Below are 24,245 nucleotides of genomic sequence, written 5' to 3'. Positions count from 1 at the left end.
GAGAGGGCATAAATTCAAATTGAGGAAAGACAGATGTAGGATAGACGTGAGGAAATTTGCCTTTAGCCAGCGGGTGGTTGGTTGGTGGAACAGACTTCCATCCCTTGTGGTGGAGGTTGATAGCCTAAATAAGTTCAAGGCTCAGCTGGACAGGTATTTGGAACGAACAGAGGGGTGAAGTGGAAGTGGGTTTTTTTTTTTGGCTGATTCTGCATAAGCTTGCTTTCTTGCATCAAATGCCTCTACTAATGCTAATGCTAATGCTAAAGTGTCTGTGTTTCAATTCAGGGGATCAGTGACCTTGAAATTCTAAAAAAAATACAATAAAAATATTCTTTATTATTATTATTGGTTTTGCTCATCTATTTTTGTTCAATATTTTATAACTGAGTTTAGTAAATTATAATTAACAGAACACCACCTTTTTTTTTTTTAATTAAAACAAATTTACCATGATGGGACTCTGTTCCTGTTTTATAGTTCAGGTATGAAAAAGATTAATATCTTCATTGCCCAGTGAAGGCAATACCAAGGAGTAATGCCATCACTGGGTTGTCTGTTCTGTACTTGATGTACCTAGAACCCCCTTTCCCAATAAATGACAAGCATCAAAATAGCTTTTTTGCGGTTGGCAACATTCAAATAAGCAACATTATACTCCTCTATTGGAGAGGTGTTACATATTAGTAATGCAACACCAGGCAACCCATTGTGGCTGACCATAGAAATTTGAGAGATCAAAGTCTTTTGAAGACTTCACATCTTTTTTTCATACCTAGGCTATAAAAGAGGGATATATACTTCCCACCACAGCAAGGTCTTGAACATTTGTGCTCATATTACTGAAAGAATTAAACAAAGCATGGCATCTATGAGGCATCATGCAAGCATATTTTATGCAAGCAACAGAGGGTTAAGTGCATCATATCTTAACTTACAGTACAAAACTTATTATGTCATGCACAGGGGTGGCTCGTTGGTAGGCACTGTAGAACTGCAGTACCCCTAGCTTTTTAAATCTAAATATAAAGTCAACGGAGTTATATGAAATTTTGTGAAGAGAAATGCAATGCAATGCAATGAATATTTTTATTAACAGGTCCCATATATAGTATACTCATCCTCTATTTCCAATAATCATTTTAATAATAACTGAATCAAAACATGAAATCGTTCTTAATTTTGAAGTTAAAAACGAAACGTTAAAAGCATAGGTGGAACTGTGTGCTACGCAGTTCCACATTTTGGTCCTAGTGGTTTGGTTAATGCCTAGTTGGCAGTTTGCAAATACGCATTTTCCAGAGGTAACAAAACGAGGCAAAGGAACTGTGGGGCAATCAACGTCGATTTGAACAGTGCACCAAATTTTAATGAAAAAGTTATTAATCTATTTTCAAATATTTTTTAAATAAAATTTTGAGATTACCCAAGTCTGTTAATGGTAAGTGTCCAGTTAATGTTTTGTAGTAATTTTAACTTGCCTATTATTATTACCATCTATGTCTACATGTCTTATAACCAAGGCAATTTAATGTAACTTTAAGATGCAGCACACCCTTACATCAGAGTCACGAGCTGCCACTGGTCATGCATTTCTTATAAGCAAGAAAGGTCAAAGAAATATGCCTAATCAAATTTATGCAAGTATTGAAAGTGAAGTGTTTATGAAGCATGGTGTTGTGCAAATAATAATGATACCTCCTGGTGCAGCATATAGAATATAACTGAAATGCACTGGCTATGTCAGCGGCTTCGTAGCCAGGTCGGCAGGAGTGGCAGTGCATAGCATACGCTTGTTGTTGTTGTTTGGTTTAGGAGCATTAGCAACTAAGGCCATATTGCTCCGGGATATGCGGTGGTCATTCCCTGACCTTTCCGCATCCTCCATATTTGGTAGTGATGGGCTTGAACCCCGGTCTAATCAAGAAGCATGTGCTATGCACTGCTGCTTCTTCCAACCTGGCTACGGAGGCACCCCACACTTCTTGATTAGACCAGGGTTCGAGCCCGTGACCACCATTTACGGAGGATACGGAAAGGTCAGGGAATGACCACTGCATATCCCCGGAGCAATATGGCCTTAGTTGCTAATGCTCCTAAAAACCAAATAACAACAATAACAATAACTGGCTATGTAAAAACAACTGTCAATTTTGGTCAACAATTCATGCTGACCAAAATGTTAGAGGAGACATATGTTGAATCATTTGCACAGGCTGCTTTTGCATGGTAGAAAAACTGAAGTTAAAGTTTTGACATTAGTTTCAGTTCTTTAACCATGGTTAAACCTCTTGTGCAAACATGTGCACCCCTCTTAACATTCTGGCCCGAATGCCCACAGTTTAATTTAACTTGGTAAGTGTACTTCTAGTTATTTTAATTATTTCTTAGTTTTTATTATTATTAGCTATATGGTGCAAGGAAGCCTGAGGCTTATGCAAGAGCAAAAAAAAAAAAAAAAAAAAAATCCCTAGTTACCCTGAGAGAGAGAGAGAAGTAAAAGGGAATCGAGAAAGAGAAGAATGATGATATCCAGCTCAGGACCCTGAGTGTGCCAAGCCCATAATCACCAGATGTGAGCCCCTGGGGTTATATAATTAACATGTAGATATCTTATATAAAGTAAAAGTAAAGTGCAGCCATTATCAATCCACTGCAGGATGGAAGCCTCCTCAACAATTCATGCTGAGGGAAATGGACCATAATCTGCCAAGCTGGTCCAGTACGGGTTGGCAGATTGACCGTATTCAGCAGTCAGGGGCTTGAACCCCGGTCTACTCAAAGAGTGTGTGCTACTGCACTCCCACTCCTGCCCACTCGGCTACGGAGATATCTTATATAGGAACATATAAATAAAATAAGTGTGTTGTGCAATAAATTACTGGAAAAATAAATATATATATATGAAGTGAAGTCAATAAGCAATGACAATTCAGTAATATATACTTTATTTAATTTTTAAGTTCAAAAAATGGTTGTGTGAGATGTCTGAAGAGCAACATTGTCCAAGTTTGCAGATGATACAAAGTTTGGCAGGGTTGTTGACGACAGGAAAGACAGTACGTTACTTCAACTGGATCTAGATAAGTTGGGCAAATGGGCTGAGAAGTGGCAACTGAAGTTTAACATTGACAAATGCAAAGTACTGCATATGGGTAGCAATAACCCAAGAGAAACATACGAACTGTGTGGTACTACACTCAGCGAAGTGAAAAAGACAATTGTGCAGTCAAATATAAAGTTTGCTGAACAGTGCAGACAGGCTGCCAGGCAGGTCATGGAGTCTTGTCAATGATATATAAGAATTTTCCTAGCAGGAACAGGGAGGTGATTATCCAGTTGTACAAGGCAATGGTCAGGCCACACCTAGAGTACTATGTACAGGTCTGGAGACCTCATTTTAGGAAGGATGTAGAGTTGCTAGAACAAGTACAAAGAAGGGCAACAGGTGGTGAGGGGGAACAAAGGGGTGCTCTTACCAAGGAAGGCTTAAGTTCTACAAATTGCAGTGCCTAGAGAGTAGGCACCTGTGAGGTGATCTGATTGAGGAGTATAAAGCCCTGAATGGGTTGAGCAAGCTGAATGCTGGTGGGATTCTTCCTCTTGTTCAGATTAAGAACCTGAGGGGGTTATAGATTCAAATTAAGGAAAGACAGTTGTAGAATGGATGTGCAGAAATTTGCCTTTTAGCGAGCAGGTGGTTGATTGATGGAAATGACTTCCATCTTTTGTTGTGGAAGTTGATAGCCTAAATAAATTTAACGCTGAGCTGGACAGGCATTTCGAACGAATGGAGTGGTGAAATGGGAAGTTTTTTTTTTTGGGTGATGCTGCATAAGCTTGTTTTCTTGCATCGTATGCCTCTACTAATGCTAATGTCAGATGCTCTAGTGAAACAAAATATAATTAATATTTTACTAGTTAATATATTGCAACAATGTTTGTTGTTTACTGTTGCTTCTTTTTCTTGGGTAGTATACCTACATGTGAATATAGGTTTTGATGTATTATCATCAGTTTACGCAACTGATATGTAGTTGAGAGTGCCTCTTTTATTCAAACAACAAAACTGCCATCCGTCACAACCACACAAAAATATCCTATTAATGCTGAATTAATTCTTTTTGCCACCCTGTTTTCTTTCTTCCATGAGAAATAGCACCTGGAAAATTTCTGTTATATAACCGGTTATTCACTCTTTTGCAACTGCCTGTATTTTCACCAAATTAGAAACTTTTAAGTAAAGTATATAAGAAATAAAAATAGAAATAAATATAATAAATAAAATGAAAATAATGCAAATGTTTTAACCCAGCAATGATTGTGGACCTGTTAGGTCTCTTGTAAAAAGAACCTTTGTGCAAAAATCATTGATCATAACTTTATCTACCTTCCCACCTATAAAGTCAGTTTTACTAGAGTAGTTTTTGAAGTAAAATTTTAATTTTTATAGGGTAACCATATGAAAGCACATCTCAGGTGCCACACAACCGTTCTTGGAACTGTTTTTATTTTGTTCACTGCACCTCATAGGTATATCACAGAAGAAAAAAAAATAATATATATATATATACACACATACAGGTGGCCCTCGTTTTGCGCCGATTCGCAATAGCGCCGATCACTAGCCACAATGCCATTTTTATTTTTATTTATTTATTTTTGCAATTTTTTTATAAATAGAAAGTTTAAAATCATCAGTTGTTGTTGTTGTTGTTCGGTTTTTTTTTTTTTTTTGGCGCAAGAACTACTTTGGCCATATTGCACCTGTTCCTGTGGAGAGACACAGTAAGGATTAATAAAAGGGTTTATAGGAGCATAGATATATTAATCTGTTTTAGATAGTGGAAAAGCTCAGGTAAATTGGAGTTGTCTCCAATCATATGTTTAATTTGAAGAGGTTCATTTAAATTAGATAGGGATCGGAATGATGTGTTTCTGGCATACTGATAGTGAGTGCACTCTATAAGAATATGTTTTACGGTTAGCGTTGAATTACAGTGGAAGCACAGTGGTGGATTATTTCCTCACAATAAATAGTGATGTGTAAGATGGGTATGACCTATACGTGCTCTGGCAAACACAACCTCTTCATGTCTGTTTGAACGGAAACTAGATTTCCATAGCTGTGGATTCTGTTTTATATTTCGTAACTTGTTATTTATCTGATTATGCCAAATTTCTCGTCATTTTTCATTGCAAATTCGGCGTATGATTGATTTATAGTCTGTGTAAGGAATCCGGATGTGGTTATTATCAGTGGGATTTCTTGCTGCTTTATCTGCACTCTCATTTTCTGGTATTCCAGTGTGCCCTGGAATCCAACAGAATGTGACAGTCTGCCTATTGTTATGAAATTCAGATATTTGAGTTCTTATTTGATTTATCAGTGGATGTGGAGAGCGAGAATTGCCTTGGAGGGCTGTCACTGCACTCAAGGAGTCTATATAGATAATAGTCTTCGGAGTGAAAACATGAGCAAGTAAGGTCAAACCCATCTTAATGGCATAGAGTTCTGCAGTGAAAACGCTGCATTCTTGTGGTAATGAAACAGACACTGTTGATGTTGGTAGCACCACAGCAGCTCCCACAGCTGTGTCATTTTTAGAGCCATCAGTATAAATTTGCAAAGTGTCTGCAGTTGCCAAAGAGTGAGCTGCATGTAGTTTCTGAATGGTTGGATTGTTCAGGGAGTGTTTCCCCCAACGTCGGAAATAGTCATCACACGAAGGTATACACACTTTCCATGGAGACTGTACAATTTCTCTGCCTTGATGTAAATTGGTCAACTACATATTCCACTGCTGAAGCAGTTCTCGTAGATGGATTCCTGTAGGTTTGTTTTCAAGAGGCTTATTTCTGAAAAGGTTTACCCATTGTGGATCATAGAGGTATGACCAGATAGGATGAGATGGAAGGCTATATATTTTAACTGCATAATTGAGGAGCAGCATCTTTCTCCGAAGGTGGAGTGGAGGTTCATTGGCCTCTACATATATGCTTTGCACCGGCGGAGTCCTGAATGCCCCAAGAGCAATCCTGAGCGCACTATGTTGTATTGTGTTGAGATAGGCTAACAGAGTCTTTCGGGCAGAGCCATAAACAGGAACACCATAATCTAATCGAGATCTGATTAAGGCCCAGTATAGGTGGAGTAGAGTATAGCGATCAGCTCCCCATGTCATAGATGAGATGACTTTAAGTATATTCAGCTTTTTCATACAGACAGTTCGTGTTTGTAGTATGTGTTTCTAGAATGTCAGTTTTGTGTCAAGAGTTATGGCCAAGAATCGGATATTGCTGGTAATTGGTATCGGTTGTTTTTCCAGTGATAATTCAGGTTCTGGATGCAGTTGGCTTTTTTTACAAAAGTGAATGGCTGCAGTTTTGGTTGCTGATAGACGATAACCATTATGTGAAGTCCATGACACTATTTTGTTTATTGCAAGCTGCAAATGTCGTTCAATGGAATGCATATTCTGTGAATGGCAAGATATCGCAAGATTATCAGCATAAAGATAGATTTCTATGTTACCCAAGATGTTCTGCGCTAAATTGTTTATCCTAAGAGCAAAGAGGGTAGCGCTGAGTACCGATCCCTGTGGTACACCTTCTCTTTGGATAAGAGCTTGCGAAACAGCATTACGATAACTCACCTGAAAAGTTCTATTTTTAAGGTAACTCTCTATGATCATTGGGAGTCGACCTCTGAGTCCTATAGCATATAGGTCTTGCAGAATACCATAGTGCCAGGTGGTATCAAAGGCTTTTTCAATATCCAGGCACACCATGACAAGATGTTCTTTCCGGATAAAGGCGTTCCGTATGTTACACTCAGCTTTCACCATAAGGTCTAATGTGGATCGGTTTTTGCGAAAGCCGTATTGATTACTACTGATGACTGAGTGGGATTCTATGTACCATACAACTCTATTGTGTACCATCTTTTCCAATGTCTTGCCCAAGCAGCTGGTAAGGAATATCGGTCTATAGTTGCATGGATTCGTCTGATCTTTCCCAGGTTTGGGAAAAGCTAGCACTGTTGAATGACACCATGAGCGAGGATAATAGCTTTCGGAGAAGACCCGATTCAGAAAAAGCAATAGGGAATTTAGAGCATTTTTGTCTAGGTGTTGTAACACGAGGTAATAAAGACCATCAGGTCCTGATGCCCTATTTCTTGATTTGTTTAGAGCAACCTGTAGCTCCAACATTGTAAAGGGTTGATTATATGGGAGCGCTATTCTTGTACTGAAATTTAATTTGCTTTGCTCAGTCCTTCTTTTAAGTTGCTGAAAATATGGTTCATATGCAGCTGTATCTGAGATATTGGCAAAGTTTTCTGCTAGAGCATTAGCTATTTCAACTGGAGATGATAAATCTTGTCCATTCCATCTCAGTATTGGAGAGGATGCTGGGAGAAATCTACCATTTAGTTTTTTATTTTATTCCAGATTATTCTGCTGTTTGTGTTCTTCGTTATAGTAGAGGCAAACTGGATCCAAGAATCTTTTTTTGCCTTTTTCCTTACGAATTGCGCTTTTGCTTTCAGTTTTTTGAAATTTATAAGGTTCTCGGTAGTTGGGTGTTTACGAAACAGGTTCCATGCCCTGTTTTTCTCTTTTTTTGCAAGTTGGCATGCTTCACTCCACCAAATATTGGCATGTTTAAACGAACCAGTACGGATTTTTGGTATGGCCTTGGTGGCGGCATTCAGAATCTGAGATGTGATGTGCTGTGTGGCATCATCAATGGATTGGAAATTGATAATTTCATCACTGAAAGAGATACTGAGAGCAAATAACTTCCAATCGGCCTTGGAAAATTTCCATTTTAAGCGGGAATTATTTACCTGAGGGATTCTAGTTATTTGGAATTCACAAATTATTGGAAAATGGTCACTGTTTAGCGGATTGTCCAGAATTGTCCAGCGGATGAGTGGATACAATGTTGGAGAGCAGATTGTCAAGTCTATAGCTGTAGTTGTTCTAGTGGAGAAATGGATGTAAGTATCAGCACCAGTATTCAACAGTGTTAGATTGTGTTTGTCAAGCAGCGATTCCAGAACTTTGCCTCGTCTATCTGTATGTGGGGAGCCCCAGATCGGGTAGTGTGCATTAAAATCTCCAAATAAACAAAATGGAGGAGGGATCTGTAGCAGAAGTACTTCTAGGTCATTATAAGTATATTCTTTGTTTGGTGATAGGTAGATTGAAACTACTGTTAACATGATTCCTAAGGAGACATATACTGCTACTGCTTCTAAGGAAGTTTGCAGTGGAATGTGTTTAGTAGGGACTCTTGAGTTTACTAGAATGGCCACACCTCCACGCACGGTGGTATTATTATTTCTATTATGCTGATATATAGTATAGTTCTTGATTTTTGGAATTACTTGCGGAGGTAAATTAGTTTTTTGCAAACATATGCTTACCGGACTATACTGTTGGATTAGGTCATGGATATCATTGATATTACTACGTAGACCTCTACAGTTCCATTGTATGATGTGATCCATTATTTGATTTTGGCGGTCGTGTTTGATTCAGTCTGTTTTTTAGGTCCAGTCTGTTTTTGTCTCTCAAATTTTATACTTTCTTTTTTCGAAAAGATAGGACGCACTGTGTCCATTTCATCATCTGCGTACAGATCTAAGATTGGCTCATCTGGGCTGATGTTTTCATTAGTATCCATATTTGTTGCATTTTGCTGACTTTTCTGCCTTGGGACTGCTGTTTTAGTTTTTATAGTTTCTCAGCAAAGCAGTTGGCGGTACTGTAATTGGTGTGTTATTGGCACTATCATTCACATGCTGTTCCATAGTAGACTGCTGTGATTTTGAGAGTATTTCTCTAGCCCAGTCTGCAATAGACATGGATGGGGGAACTGACACGTCAGTTTGAGTAGCTGCTGACTGATATTTCTTTGTTGCTGCTGCGTAGGTGTGTTTAGTTGTAGTAAGCATAATCTGCTTCTTTGCTTCTTGGTAAGTGACTTTCCGCTCTACTTTATATTTTTGGATCTTTTTTCCTGTTTTCCACAGTTCACAGGACTTTGAGTAGGCAGGGTGTTGACCTTGACAGTTTGAACAATGTGGTGTTTCCACATCACATTCCATTTGTGCGTGGGATTTTGAACCACAGTTTGGACACACAGCATCCCCTCGACAGACGGTCTGAGAGTGTCCAAACTTTTGGCACTTATAACATCTGATGGGATTAGGAATGTAGGGTCTTATATGGCAATCTAGATAGCCGGCTTTAACACTCGATGGTAAATTTGGTGTGCCAAATGTAAGGATGATGTTCCGCGTTGGAACCAGCTGGCCATCTTTTTTGATCATGATGCGCTTAGCACGTGTGACTTTTTGTTCTTTTAATTCTTGGACTAATTCATCTTCTGTGACATTAATCAAATCCCACTCAGTGATGACCCCTTTGGAGGCATTTAGTGTCGCATGTGGGGTAACTTGCACGGGAATACCACCAAAGGCTGAGAAGTTCAGCAGAGTCTCTGATTGCTGACGGCTCACACTTTCAATTAGTAAATCACCCGATCTAAGTCTTTTCACCATTTTAGGTGAACCTGCTGTGTTTTCCAAACATTTCTGTATCAGAAACAGGGAGAGTGTACTCATGCAAGGAGTGGAAGATAAGGAAAGATGGACATTCCTTTTGCTCTGTGTCAGTCCTCAGTCTTTTCGACTGTAATGTGTCATGATCATTATCATTTGATTTAGGACATGAGCGCCGAGGCTCAATTGGAGGGAAATTGTCAAATTCCATGTTTGCTCCTTTTCGCCCCGGGAGAGTGGCTTTCTTCTCCCAGGTTACCGGCCCCGCTACGTGGAGGCAGGAGCGGTGCCACCAGTGACCAAGCGGTTGTAAAGTTTAGTAGCTTGTTAGTAATTAATATATATACTCTGAAAAAAGAAAGGTAGTTTTCCTTTCTTGGTTCTTACTTTAACGCTTGAAGCGCAGAACCACTTTAGCTAAACGAAAGAGAAAACGACACTACAAATAAAATTAAACTTTGTCGCTTAGAAATAGCACACTATATATCTCAGAGGAAATCGCTTGTCACTATCGCTTGGCACTCGGGGCCAAAATCATCAGATAAAATTTATCGGTATCATACTGTGCTATGTATTGTGCACTGTTCACGTGATTTAGGACAATCTGAGCCAATCAGCAATTAGCGCATTCGTATCAGAGACGAGAAAGATTCCCACCCTCAATGTAACTACTCGTGGATGTGGGTAGTAAAGATCCATGCGGTGAAGCATTCAGTTGGTTGTTGTTTATGCTATTTACACGTGTTGGAAATTTATTACGCTAACATTTTTTTTATTAATTATGCTATTAATAAATTAAATAATAATAATAATAGTGACAGCCGTGTGCAGTTTTTTCCAATTGTGTTATAAAGTTTTTAATTTAACAGAATAAAGACATGGCATATCTGGTAAAAGTAATTAATTGAATCCTAGTGCAATATTCGGAGGATAGAATCTGATGAAAGCCACCCTAATATGTGTAGGGCTATGAATATGCCTCCATCAACTATTACTACAACTATGAAGAATGCTAATAAAATAAAACAATCGATGCAAAGTGGTAGGTAAAATTTTTAGTGCCGGGAACCTAACCCTGTGATTTCCAATTGACCTCATTATATAAAGGGTTCCATTTGTGCCTGTCCCCCCAGGAACCTAACCCCGGCGTAAATCGAGGGCTACCTGTATATATATATATCTGTATGTATATGTGTGTGTGTGTATATATAAGTACAGAATGCTTCAATTAAAATGCCTCAGGGGGTCTACTTGCTTATTTTTAGGCTTAGAGCAGTTTGTGAGAACTTTTTTTGTCATATTTGGGCTGAAATTTTTGAATCTAATGTTAAAATCAAGCTAAGTATTACTGTTTAGATTTTATAATTTCTATTAAATTTTGCCCAATCAACTGCTTTTTTTTCAATGGGAAAGTTGTTCCGTGGCTTCGGTCTGGTTTAAAAACATTTTTGTTGTACTTCTGAAATGAAAACTGATTTTTATTTGAAAGAAAAAACAAAGATGCTAAATGGGTTTACAGTTGAACAGTTGAATGGGATGTTTGCTCTTCAGTATGCATATTTAGCCATGCTGGCTCTATTATAGCAGTTGTGCTGCAACTCCTCATGCTACAACTGTTATATTATTAAATAAAAAATAAAATTTTCTGTTTATCGTGTTCAACGTCAAAATGCAAACTTGCAACAAAACAAACTGCAATTTTTGTGCCTTAACACAAATTTACATTTATTCAATTGTAGTCAATAAATAAGTGTTATAAAATTATATGCACATGAAATGAACAACTGTTTGATAGCAGCACACTGACTGAACCATGGGCTATTTACATTGTAGCAGGGATTTTGCTTAGCTTCAATCGCACTGTCTAGAGAGCACTATGAAAGCAGTATGCTTGGTTCACAGTTTCATATGTTCTCTGCTTATATTGAAATTATTTTATCTAGTTTAGTAATTTCCACAAGAAGAAAAGGTAAAAATTTTTAAAAATTATGCTTGCTGAATTTTAATTCTTCAATTTGTGATAAACAAAACACCATCCTTAGCATATGTCTACTGATACTAAAATAGAAATTCTATTCAAGTAATGCAAATTCTGAAACTCATTCAAATGCATTTGTTCATGTTAGAATGATGATAAAAACAATAGCGGCTGGTGTTACTTCAAGGGATGATTATTCACAGATTTCCATTTACTTAAAAGCAGTGTTAATTGTTCCAGTGCCTCAGAGAAGCACCACACAACACACACAGAAAGGACCCTTTCAAATATAAGCAGCAGTGTATGTGTTAACCACATAAAGTCAATACCACATAAGGAGCACAATATATATATATATATATACATATATATATTAGCATTCGCATTAGTAGAGGCATATGATGCAAGAAAGCAAGCTTATACAGCAGCAGCCAAAAAAAACAAAAAAAAAACTTCCCATTTCACACATCCATTCATTCCAAAAGTTTGCCCACCTCTTTGTTTGTTTGTTATTTGGTTTTTAGGAGCATTAGCAACTAAGGCCATATTGCTCCAAGATATGCGGTGGTCATTCCCTGACCTCTCCGCATCCTCCGTATTTGGTGGTGATGGGCTCGAACCCCGGTCTAATCAAGAAGCGTGTGCTACGCACTGCTGCTCCTTCCCACCTGGCTACGGAGGTGCCGCCCACTCCTTCCTTGAATTTATTTAAGCTATCAACTTCCACAATGACAGATAGAATTTTGTTTCAGCAATCAACTACCCATTGGTTAAGGCAAGCTTCCGTACACCTATTCTACAACTGTCTTTCCTCAATTTGAATTTATGTCCCCTCAAGAGACTAATCTGGGCAAGATGAAGAATCCCATCAGCATTGAGCTCGCTCAAACCATTCAAGGCATTATATACCTCAATCAGATCACCTCACAGGTGCCTAGTCTCCAGATACTGCAATTTGCAGAACTTAAGCCTTTCTTCATAAGAGCAACTGTTTCCCTTTGTTCCCCTCGCCAGTCCAGTTGCACTTCTCTGTACTCATTCTAGAAACTCTACATCCTTCCTAAAATGAGGCTTCCAGACCTGTATGCATACACAAGGTGTTGCCTGACCATTGCCTTATACAAGGGGATAATCACCTCCTTATCCTTGCTAACAAAATTCCTGTATATCATTGACAAGACCCCATGACTGCTCTGGCAACCTGTCTGCACTGCTCAGAAAACTTCACATCTGACTGCACAATTACCCCCAGGTCTCTTTCATTCTCCACTACCATGAGTGTAACACCACACAGTTGTTACATTTCTCTGAGGTTACTGCTACCCATATGTATCATTTTGCATTTGTCAATGTTAAACTTCAGTTACACTTCTCAGCCCATCTGCCCAACTTTTCTAGATCCTGTTGCAGTAGCATACCGTCATTAACAACCCTGCCAAATTTGTAGATGATTTGTATCATCTACAAATTTCGACATTAAGCTTAATATACCTTTAGCAATATTATTGATAAATATATAAAACAACAATGAGCCCAACACCGAACTCTGGAGGGCACCACTAATAACATTAGTCCATGAAGAGCAGTGCCTTCATGGACTAATGTTAGTCCACGCTTAATTGATTAATACTCTCTGTCTTCTCCCACTCAACCATCCTTTTATTCATTGTAGCAACTTGCCCTTAATGCCATACTACAATTGTACCATAGTCTTCCATATGCAACAGTATCAAAAGCTTTCCTGAAATCCAAGTATATGATATCAAAATTATTTTTTTGCATCCAGTTCCTTTGTGACCACATCATAATATCCAATCAGATTTGTTAGACATGTCTTTGATGCTCTCATAATTATGGGAGGTAATTACTCGTCTAACAGGTCTGTAATTATTCGTGTCACCCTTTTTTGTGAATTGGAGATACATTCACATATCTCCAGTCCATGGGGACCTCCCCTGAGTCCAACGATGCTCTCATAATTATGGGTAAGGGTTTGCTTACTTCCTCAGCTGCCTCCTTTAATATCACTGGATAGATCCCATCCACCCCAGGTGCCTTGCCCTTAACAAATCCATACTGTGTGAACTATAACTGCAGTCTTGTCTAGATGATCCTACAATAATTCTTTAACCAGTGACTACATAATTTTCCCCAGAACAGAAGTTAAACTAACAGGTCTGTAATTACTCGTATCACCCTTTGATTCCCCCTTTGTGAACTGGAGATACATTCACATATCTCCAGTCCATGGGGACCTCCCCTGAGTCCAATGATGCTCTCATAATTATGGCTAAGGGTTTGCTTACTTCTTCAGCCGCCTCCTTTAATATAACTGGATAGATCCCATCCACCCCAGGTGCCTTTCTTATGTTTAACTTCAACAATTTCTCCTCCACCTAGCTCTCAGTTATTACAAAATCAGTTAATTCCCTGTTAGAGCTTGATAAACATTTGGCCTTCCCCTCCCTGAATAACTCCTCATGTGTGAATGTAGATGCAAATTACTCATTCAGTTTGGCAGCTATCCGAGCAGGATCATCTACGGTTAAAACATTAATATCAAGTGGACCAATCTGATTCATCCCCTTTCTTCTAGAGTTTACATAAGTAAAGAAGTCTTTGCTGTTTTTCTTTGCATCCTTTGCTAAAGATTTCTCATAATCTGCCTTTGGCTGCCTAACTTCCTTTTGACTTGATTACACATTAGCTTATATCTACCATAGATGTCTGTGTAACCCGATAATTTATATGCATCCCATTGTTCTTTTCTGCCACAAGTCTCATCAGTTTATCTGACATCCATTTGGGCCTAAATCTAGAACAGTATTTCTTAGTTGGAACATAAAGCGTAGTAGCTTCCAAGATTACTTCCTTGAATGCTTCACATTTATAATTTTCTGTTGGTAACATCATCAGTTCATCCAACTGTATAGAATATAAAATATCTCTAAGACCACTATAGTCATCTCTATGAAAGCAAAAACTCACCCCTTTACCTCTGATGGTCGTTAAATCTTTAAGTAAATCCCACATCAGTACACTGTGATCACTGCCACCTAGTGGTTTCTTTATCTGTAAATTCTTAATGCATGAATAATCATTGCTGATAATGAGATCAAGAGTATTACTCCCTCTGGTTGCCTCTTGAACATGCTTCTGGAGAAAACAATCATCCAATAAATCCACAAAATCTTGTGCTAGTGTGTCAGTGACCAATCCACAAGTACCAGTCAATATCTGGGAAGTTAAAATCCCTCATTATAAAACATTCTGATTTACTGGCCCATTCTATTTTTATGTGTTTCCTTCTATATATTAAATTGTAAATTGTTCATTGTACTCATCATTGTCATTAGGACTATAACAAACTCCTACCCTGAGTTTTGCTTTCCCACTGCTTATGTCACACCAAACTGACTTAAAATTGCACTGTCCATCTATGTCAACTGGATGCACTTCCTTAGATTTTGTGTTTCTTAACTAACAGCATAACCCCTCCTCCCTTCCTATCCTGTCTAACCTTCCTGTGTGCATCGTATTCCCAAAATTTCAATTCTGCATTCCTTATATATCTGTGTGACACCATATCTCTGATATCCCAACAATATCTGCTTTTGATATCTTGACCAGCACTTCAAATTCATCAAATTTATTTATATACTCCTAGCATTATATTTAAGGTTGGAATAATAAAGTGAGAAAAAAAGGAGCTAATAATTTGATAAATCTTATAATGAAATGTATTATTTAGGTTTTTCATATTCTTTTCCTATCATCCAACTTTAACACTTCTCTTTCTTTTTATCCTTTTCCTACTAGTCTTGGCACCTTGTGTTCTTTACATTTCCATCTGTTAGCTCTTTTTTTCTTGCTTTATTTCTTCAACCTTAAATATACACTTTTGTATCCTTTACTGCTGCTTAGTGTACTTAGGTGCATTTGCCATATAACTTTTATAGGATAATTAGTCTATATCTCCATATATGTTACTTTTTGTCACTTTATCCAACTATATATATATAATGTATGGTTTGTAGAATAAATAAAGTGTCTGTGAAAATTTAAAATGAAAAGTACACATGGTGCCTGACCTAAGATAAGTTTAAGGGATAGTAGAAAGTGGAAGTGAAGTAGTGGTTAAACAGGTGAAAGAATTTAAAAACCCTAGTACAAAAATGAACTGGGACTGAAGGAAAAAAAAAAAGGAATATATAAGTAAATAAATAAATAACACTATATTCAGATATGGGAGGGCAATTTTAGCAAGAGGTCAAATCATGGGATGGCAAATATGCAAAATCTGAATATAGTAGATGAAGATATGATACATAGCCAGGAAAATTCATCAGGGGACTACTCCTTACCATGTATCAGGCACTGCATTTCCAAACTTGTCTGTAGTATTATAAAAAGGAGACAAATATGCAGCCTATTATCATAATACTAGTAGACAAGGTAGTCCCTACACAGTGTTAAAAATATAAATTAAAATAAATACAAATTTACAAAAGTGTAATGTGGAATATAATATAAATGTATGTGAAGTGCGGAAGAGTGAAAGGTAATGAAAAAGTATAGACAAGCAAATGGTATAGGGAATGGTAAATTCTAGGGGAGGGGAACGGGAGAAAAGTTGTTCAAAAGAAGGCAAAAATAGCAATAGGATTGAGGATAGACAGAGCATTCGTATCACCATCTATCCTCAATCCTATCGCTATTTTTGCCTTCTTTCAGCACAACCACTGTTGAGTTAAAATTCACTTTTTATTAGGCACATAAAAAAACTTGATAATTACCTGCTAAAGAAATCAAGGGCATTTTGTGCAGAGCCCATATAAGCAGTTTGTCCTTCTGCTAAAATAAGTAACCTGAATAATAAAGATAAAAAGTCAACATTCTATTTTTTTCTTTAACTCTTTCTGTGTTAGAAATGAGATAGCTCACCATACATTTTCATACTAGGTATCATGATTGTACCCACTACAATCATGACATCAAACTTTGAAACTCTTTCTTGTTTCATAAAAAAAAAAAAAAAAAAAAATTCAGCAATACTGTAGTTAATATGTCCTTTGTAATAACATTATTCACTTTCACAAGTAAAACAAAATGAGATATTTCCACTTATACTCTTTTGTCCCCCTATAGCCAAGGCAATAAACAATTAAAAAGAATGTTATCAAGTTTGGGAGTCAACACAGTATGGCAATTACTGTTTAATGAAATAATTTCAACTAGAATTAATAATTAGCACTAAATATTAACAATTCAAAAAAGTATTAATATTTCATAAACATAAAAATTAATATAAATATTGATAATTAATATAGTAATAATTAAGACTAACACTTAATATTCATGAATTAATCTGATTGCATACAAAGTGCTGCAGTTCACAGTAAGTAAGCTAAACTCCCACAAATACTACTTAACAATTGGTGACATTTCTGCATTCTGCGTTGAATATTGTTATCACGATAAATCCAGGCTAAGTAGACCCATTTTGTTGTATAATATTTTGTATTTAGATGACTTTCTGTTTTATTTTTCAGCAAGGTCAATGCTTGTGCTGTACTGAATTATTAAGGATAATCTTTTTTGTATTTGGGAGAGTAGTAGTTCACAAGATTAAGTAAATGAAAGTTAGGGAGAAATTTTGGCACAAAAATACACTGCATCCACAAGTACCAGAGATAAGTACAATTCTTTGAACAGTACAGTCATGATTATCTGGGTGGCTAATTAACTGGGTTGTAGATATCTGCGGACTGGATAGTGGTTAACCAGTCCCCAGGTCAAGGTCGATATGGCCCTGATTGGACCTGGTTTTGTCTTGTTGAGTCCGGTCAACTAAAGAGGGCACCAAGAAGGCATTGCTTTCACTGACTAGATGATACGTCAAAATTTACATATCGATTTCCATGCTATTTTATTATTCACAGGAAGGCAACCACGAAATAGAGAAAACTTTATTGTTTTTTTTTTTCAAAAAAATGTGCATAATATTTTTTTAAATGCACATAACACGTACATTTTAAAATATGTACAAGCAATCTCTTGTGTAGAAGGTCACAAAACCAAAACCAAAAGGCAGAGATAAGATGATGACATGACATTGCTCTTATTGATGCTTTATGTGTACATAGGCAGCTTTGATTATATAATGGCATTCATTATTGCCTGTTTAGTATTGTACTGAAAACTGCCTTTTTCTGTATTATTATTATTATTATTTTATATCTTGATATACAGAAGAACATTTACTGTAAGAAATTGAAAATTTTGAAAGTTTTCTTATAACAATGAGCATTACTATTTAATCTTGCCTTCAAATTATATTATTTATATTATATTGGTGAAGACAGCACTTAGTATAAGGTGTAGAAATAAACCAGCACATTCAAAAGGTGTTTAATTGTAATACTGATGGCATATTGTAATTTTTCCCAACAACATTGTGGTTCCTATCATGAAATAGATGAAAGACAAAGCAGGTTACATGTGTAAAGTTGTCTTCAAGTTGTGGAACTCACAAATATCAAAAGAAAAATCAAAATCTACTGTGTGAAAATTCAAAGTTAGTGAGAACTTGGTGTGACACTGAAACAAAATGATTAGTATTAGTAGTGGCACAAATGATGTATGGAAACAAGCACATATGGTATCTTAGCCCTTTCACATGCAAGCTTCCCAAACAGGTATGTGCCCCAGAAGTGAGTTTTTGATGGTGGTGGACTCAGTGGAGTGAGCCTGCTTTTTTTTTCTTTTTTTTTAAGGAATTTTGAAAAAATTCCAATGGTGGTGCAGGTTTCTGGTAGAGGAGTAATCAATTTTTTGGGACATGTTTTCATGACACACCTTTGGCCGCTGCCAGCTTAAAAGAGACAATTTACTTGAGTGCTATAGCAGATAAAACATGGGCAGTTACATATATATCTTGATGGCACACTATGGCTATAGATGTGTGTGAGAAAAAGATGAATGAGTTGAGTGAAATAAAAAAAAAAAAAAAAAAAAAAAAAAATTATAACATAAGAAAAAAGTATAAAAAAAAAAATATAATAAAAAATAAAAAAATAAAAAAAAAAATTATAAAATAAGAAAAAAAATAATAAATAAATAAAAAAAAAAATTATAAAATAAGAAAAAAGTATAAAAAAAAATAATAAAAAAAAAATAATAAAAATAATAATAATAAATAAATAAATAAATAAAAAAATAAAGAATGCAAGTAGAGTGAGAATGCACATTACGAATGAAGTAAATGTGTGCATCTCCCCCCCTTCACCTGGTAGGTTCCCCACTGCCAGCTAACATATCCCACCCCCAGAGCGGGATGGGCAGCTGGACCTTCATACCGGATTCGACACTCCTTGGACAAGACACCGACGAAGACATTCTGCGGCTTTGCTGCCAACACGCCATTGGCGATCCGAACTGGGTACTCTAACCTGGTTCCCTTTAAAACCCCATCCCCAGGCAGGGAATGGAGGAGACGGATCTCTGTCTCCTCTCCTCCCTGCCTACCCCCCATATTTCGCCTGGTGGGGCTCATCTCCACTGACCTCTTTGGGGATGCCTACTCTATCCGTCCCTATTCTTCTATCTGTTTCCTCCCCAGTCTTCAATCTCCCCCCCTCTCTCTCACTAAATCGACCGAGTACACCCCTTAACAATGCCGCCAAATTATAACCAACGTCTAAATTCTACCGGTTTTGTGCAAATCTCTAAGATATCTAACACTATCAGCTTTTATCTAGCATTACATGTCTAAATTTAATAACATCAAAATTTTGCCCGACCTATTTGGCCTTTAACACATCTCTTTAGTGTTCAACCCTAACCAGCGATTTCCTAACAGCAATCCCATTAAGCAATAATGTCAAATGCATAAACTTTTATTTTATTTTATTTTATTTATTTATTTATTTATTTTTAAATAGGCCCTAGCCACTGAAATCCCAGGAAACTAGGTGGCAGGACCTGCCAGAGCAAATTGTTGTGATACTGGATACACCTGGCTAGCCTCCACGTGGCAGGGTATGGGCAACGTCAGGCCCTACTAGGGGCCTGGCGGCCAATAAGCCGGATAAACAATGGGCACAACATATCACACTGCACAGACACGACCCACACACTTTCAAGTCTCTGGCTTGACAGTGTACTGTCCTCGATACAGCGAAACACACGCGGAGATGGGAGAAATCCCAGGTGCCGTCTGACACGAACATACCTTATGGCTATAGATGCCAATGAGCTTAATAAATCCCCAAACAAACAACATATTCTGATGGGGATAGAAACTTTAAAGATGACAAAGTTCCTAGTCACAATGCCAATTATGTGTTTGAGTGGTTGGAGAACAGGATGGAAACTGTACATTTGAGCATCTGTGCAATAAGTCTTCTATTTACATATCAACTCAAAAAAGTCTGCTACCTATCTGTACAAAAACTAAATGATATTTTGTTGGCTGACTGGTAATAACATTCTTCCTGTTATTATTATTATTATGATTATTATTATTATTATTATTAGCCATATGGTGCAAGGAAGCCTGAGGCTTATGCTGCACCAGCCAAAAAAAAAAAAAAAAAATTCTGAATTACCCTGAGAGAGAAAGAGAGAGAGAGAGACAGAGGGGGGGGGGAGGAAATCACCAAGAAAGAGAAGAATGATGATATCCAGCTCAGCTCAGGACCCTAGGTGTGCCAAGCCCATACTCACCAGATGTGAGCCCCTGGGGTTAAATGTTTTTACTAGTTAAGAATATTTTATATAGCAAGGCATGCCAGGTAATTAATTTGGGCAAAAGGTAACAATATGCTATTAGAACACAGTTCTAATAAAACCATCAGTAATGTAGATTTGTATTCAGGACATTATATAAATGACTTGTGCTCCCTCCAATTTCCAAGATATAATGAATATGTCTAAATCAACTTTTGTTCTTTACTTAGACTAATGGGATCCCTATCAAAAACAGTTCAAGGACATTAGTCTCTTCTATTTTCTCTTAATTTAGTCTGCTCTGAAAACCTTTCACAATGCAGATTAAAAAAAAAAAAAATTGATGCAACTTTTCATTCACTGCAAAGGAAAAACAAATAATGTTGCAAAGTTAAACATTTTAAGCTTTATGTACATTTCTAAGTACAGTTAACTCATTAATATATAATTTTAAGTTCTACAAACATTTTGAAGTAAACTTAACTTTAATATGTATCCTCTTCACTTGATTACAATATACATATGGTGGCATAAACAGACAGTCTATTTTTTTATTATTTAACTTTTCAAATTGATAAATTTCTGTAAATCAGATGCCACCAAACTTTAACACTTTTAAACCTCCAGATCTTTCACCAAGTGTACTAAATCTCCAGTCTGATCTGTAGCATGTGCATTTTATCAAGCATTCAATAAAAGGACCTTCTTACATTTGCTTTTCTATACTTTTATAAATCAAGTAAAAGTATCAGTTATAGCTTTTATAAATTTGCACAAGACTTTACACCTTTATTACTAAAAGGGTTGATGTATTTATAAAAGGATGAAACTGAAATATTAAGCATTGGAAGCCTGTTGTCTTCTCCTTTCTGGCTGAGGTCTTCATGGCAACCATCGAATTCAAATCCATGTTGATGATGAGGATAGAAGGAGATATTCCAGACCTGTTGCTCCTTGCTAGACTTGCTACAATGAATTACCGGACAGGTTGCTAAACTGATCCCCTCCCTCTAGCAAAAGGTTCACCCAAAAAACATCACCTCCCTGCAATCCTCTAGTTAGTCTATGGTACTGTCCAATCAAACCACACCCTCTAGAAAATCTGACCCAAACAAAGGATAATATCTGGGCCCCCAATATCAAGGCCATGTTTCTGTTGAAACAAAAATATAATAGGCATGTAAGTTAGCAGCTTAACAGTTTCTTACCACAATTGAAGAACTCAAACAACATGTCATTATGTATGGTTAGATATAAAATTTATAAAAATTTAACTAAATTTTTATAAACCTTATAAAAATTTAATAGAATTTAGGTTAATTATATGCAGTGAAAATTTCTCCTTATTTTATATAGTGATCCTGTGTGATTTAGTTACACCCTTCAATTCTCATATCAGATAATCATAATATTAATAACAAGAAGCACCTTACCTGTCAAACATAGCAAAGATTTCTGAGGGTGGAGTGTGTATGGTACAGATGATAGTCTTTCCTTTAAAGGCCATGTTATACAGGATGTTGATGATGTTTTTTGCCATGAAGAAGTCTAGTCCAGTTGTAGGCTCATCACAAAATAACAAAGGCTTGTTAGTAAGGATCTTGTGGTTTGAAGAAGAAAATAAAAGAGGAAATAGGCTTCAGTGTAATCAACTTTATTAATTAGATGTTACACTTAAGTATACATTTAAATAGTGAATTGTGTATTTTAAATTAAATCTTAAATTAATCATTTTCTCCACATGCAAATAATTTTTTATTTTTTTTATTTTTGGCATCCCCCACATTTAGGTGATGGACTGTGCAAAATATGCCCTGGTTTCAATAGTGTAGCCATCGCAGTAAGCGTAGTAGTTACGATCTCTTTTCTTTCACACCTTGTGACTGGGTTCAAATCAAAATTTTTGCTTTAGAATCATCTTAAAAATCAATATTATTTTCTCTATATTCCAAAAAAAAAGTAAAAAATAAAATAAAATAATAAATTTATGATCCATATGGAACAATGAAATTCTTAGAACATAAAGAGGAAAATCCTGTGGTAAGGGCAGCTTTACTGCTATTAATCTTTTTTTTTTTCTTTTGGATTCATTCAAGAAATGAATCCTTCCTAGTGTAGCATATTTTACAGTTTTCTTTAATATTTCTTATTTTCTCTCCTTTCTATTTTATTTCTTTTATGCAAATTAACCTTATCTTTTAATTCTCTGCTTTTACCTGTTAGCATCAGTTAAAAGAAATTCCAGCTTATATTACCATATTAGATTATTATGTAAAATCATATTTTATTGCGAATTGCTGATGCTTTTCAAATTAAAGTGAAAGGGATTTCCATACATACATTATATGGCTACGATAAGCTTTAACTTCACAGTATCACTTGACCACTAATGGAAACAAAGTTTCTCTTAATCCAGAGATTTGAAATCTAGTTTGACTAATCCATCATCTTTACCAACTGAAAATTGTCAAACCTCCCTAATTGCAAAAATTCTTAAAAATTCTCAAAATCAGTATTTAAAAAAGGCAATTAATGCCTTTCTTTAAATACTTCACTCCCAGAAATTTATGGTTTTGTAATCCTTATGAGTTTAAATAAAAAAAAAAAAAATACAAGAGTTTAAATATATATTAAATATCCTTATGAGTTTAAATATAATATTTAAATACTGATGACTGATATCAAGTCAAAGAGCATTAGTTTGAATATTCTGAATTTAACAAAATTGCATATTCTTTTATATTTCCTATTCATGGCTCTTTTAATATTAACTGTTTAGTATTTGTCAGATATTTCCAAATTTACTGAAAAAAAAAAACCAATGAACTTTGATTTAGAAGAATCTAACACGTTAAAAAAAAAAACTTATATGATTGAAAAAATGTTTGTCCATATTTTGTTAAAAAAGTACTTCATACAAAGAACATGTGTCCCACACTTTGGGAATCTTTGGCATAAAGACTGCCTAAAATGGTATCCATCTGATAGGTCTACCTACAATTTTGTCAATTGGGTAGCCAGCTTTTCTCTGCCCATTGCATGTGATGGCAAAAGGTAAAGTAAAAGCTAACATGTAAAAGTAGAGAATTAAAAGATACAGGTACTTTAACATAAAATAAAGATTACAGAAAACTAAAAAAATAGTTGATTCAAAAGATAAAATGGTAGTTACTCTGAATGAGAATCTAAATAAAGAAATCAAATAGCAGAAGCTAAAAAAAAAAAAAAAAAAACTCTCTCTCTTTCCCCTTCCTCCCCTCACACCTGATACTGTAGTTTAGCCCAAAGCGTTGTTCTTCATTCACTCTTTCCTTCTATATATTAAATTGACTTTCCACCATTAAAATCTTATTCATTGTTTTGCTGATGACAGTACACTACAATACAATTTTTTGCAGAGAAAGGTATGTCAACCCTGCTCTGCACAAAATGTAAAACCTCTTAAATATCAACCACCAGTTGCTTAAATGCTGATCTTTAGGTTAATCTTCAGTTGGGAGCAGAAAACAGCTTAAATCATAAAAACCAATTCATTATTCCTCATAAAAAAAAAAAAAAAAAAATTTGGTGCGTAGGTGCTTATCTTCAACAACAACAATCACATTTCTACACAAAAATACATATCTTTACTGGAGGATAACTCTGACTTCTAACCTTCCTTTTCATAATTCTGAATTCTAATTTGTTGCTACAACAGCCAGTGTTGGCAAGGTGTTCTGAGTGTAGCAATATTTCAAATAAGTAGGATGTGAAAGACAGGGAAACAAGCTTAAATAGCTTAAAGGAGTGTGTGTTAGGGCAGTGGCTTAGCTACCATGTAGGCAGGCAAGGAAATTGCCTCTGGGCCCTTTAGGGGCCCAGCGTCTTCGGCTGTCTCCTGTTTTTGTAATTTTCATTAATTAAGTAAGGGCCCGAACATGTTCTTTGCCTCCGGGCCTGAAAAAGGGTAGCTACACTACTGTG

General features: G+C 36.2%; 1 protein-coding gene across 1 annotated transcript in view; it reads right to left on the bottom strand.

Moving 5' to 3' along the window:
- Positions 1-24,245, bottom strand: part of LOC150087169 (protein white-like) — a 207,307-nt gene that overhangs the window by 80,285 nt on the left and 102,777 nt on the right. The window contains exons 8-9 of the mRNA XM_090372390.1: positions 21,716-21,882; positions 16,349-16,420 (exon numbers count right to left, since the gene is read on the bottom strand). Of these exons, the coding sequence (XP_090228516.1) occupies positions 16,349-16,420; positions 21,716-21,882 (239 nt within the window). The remainder of the gene's footprint in view (positions 1-16,348; positions 16,421-21,715; positions 21,883-24,245) is intronic.

This window comes from Mastigoproctus giganteus, chromosome 4 (assembly GCF_048544385.1).
Source record: "Mastigoproctus giganteus isolate SK-2022 chromosome 4, ASM4854438v1, whole genome shotgun sequence".
Lineage (NCBI taxonomy): Eukaryota > Metazoa > Arthropoda > Arachnida > Uropygi > Thelyphonidae > Mastigoproctus > Mastigoproctus giganteus.
Note: the sequence above shows the minus strand (reverse complement) of the source record. Positions and strands in the feature narration are given on the sequence as shown.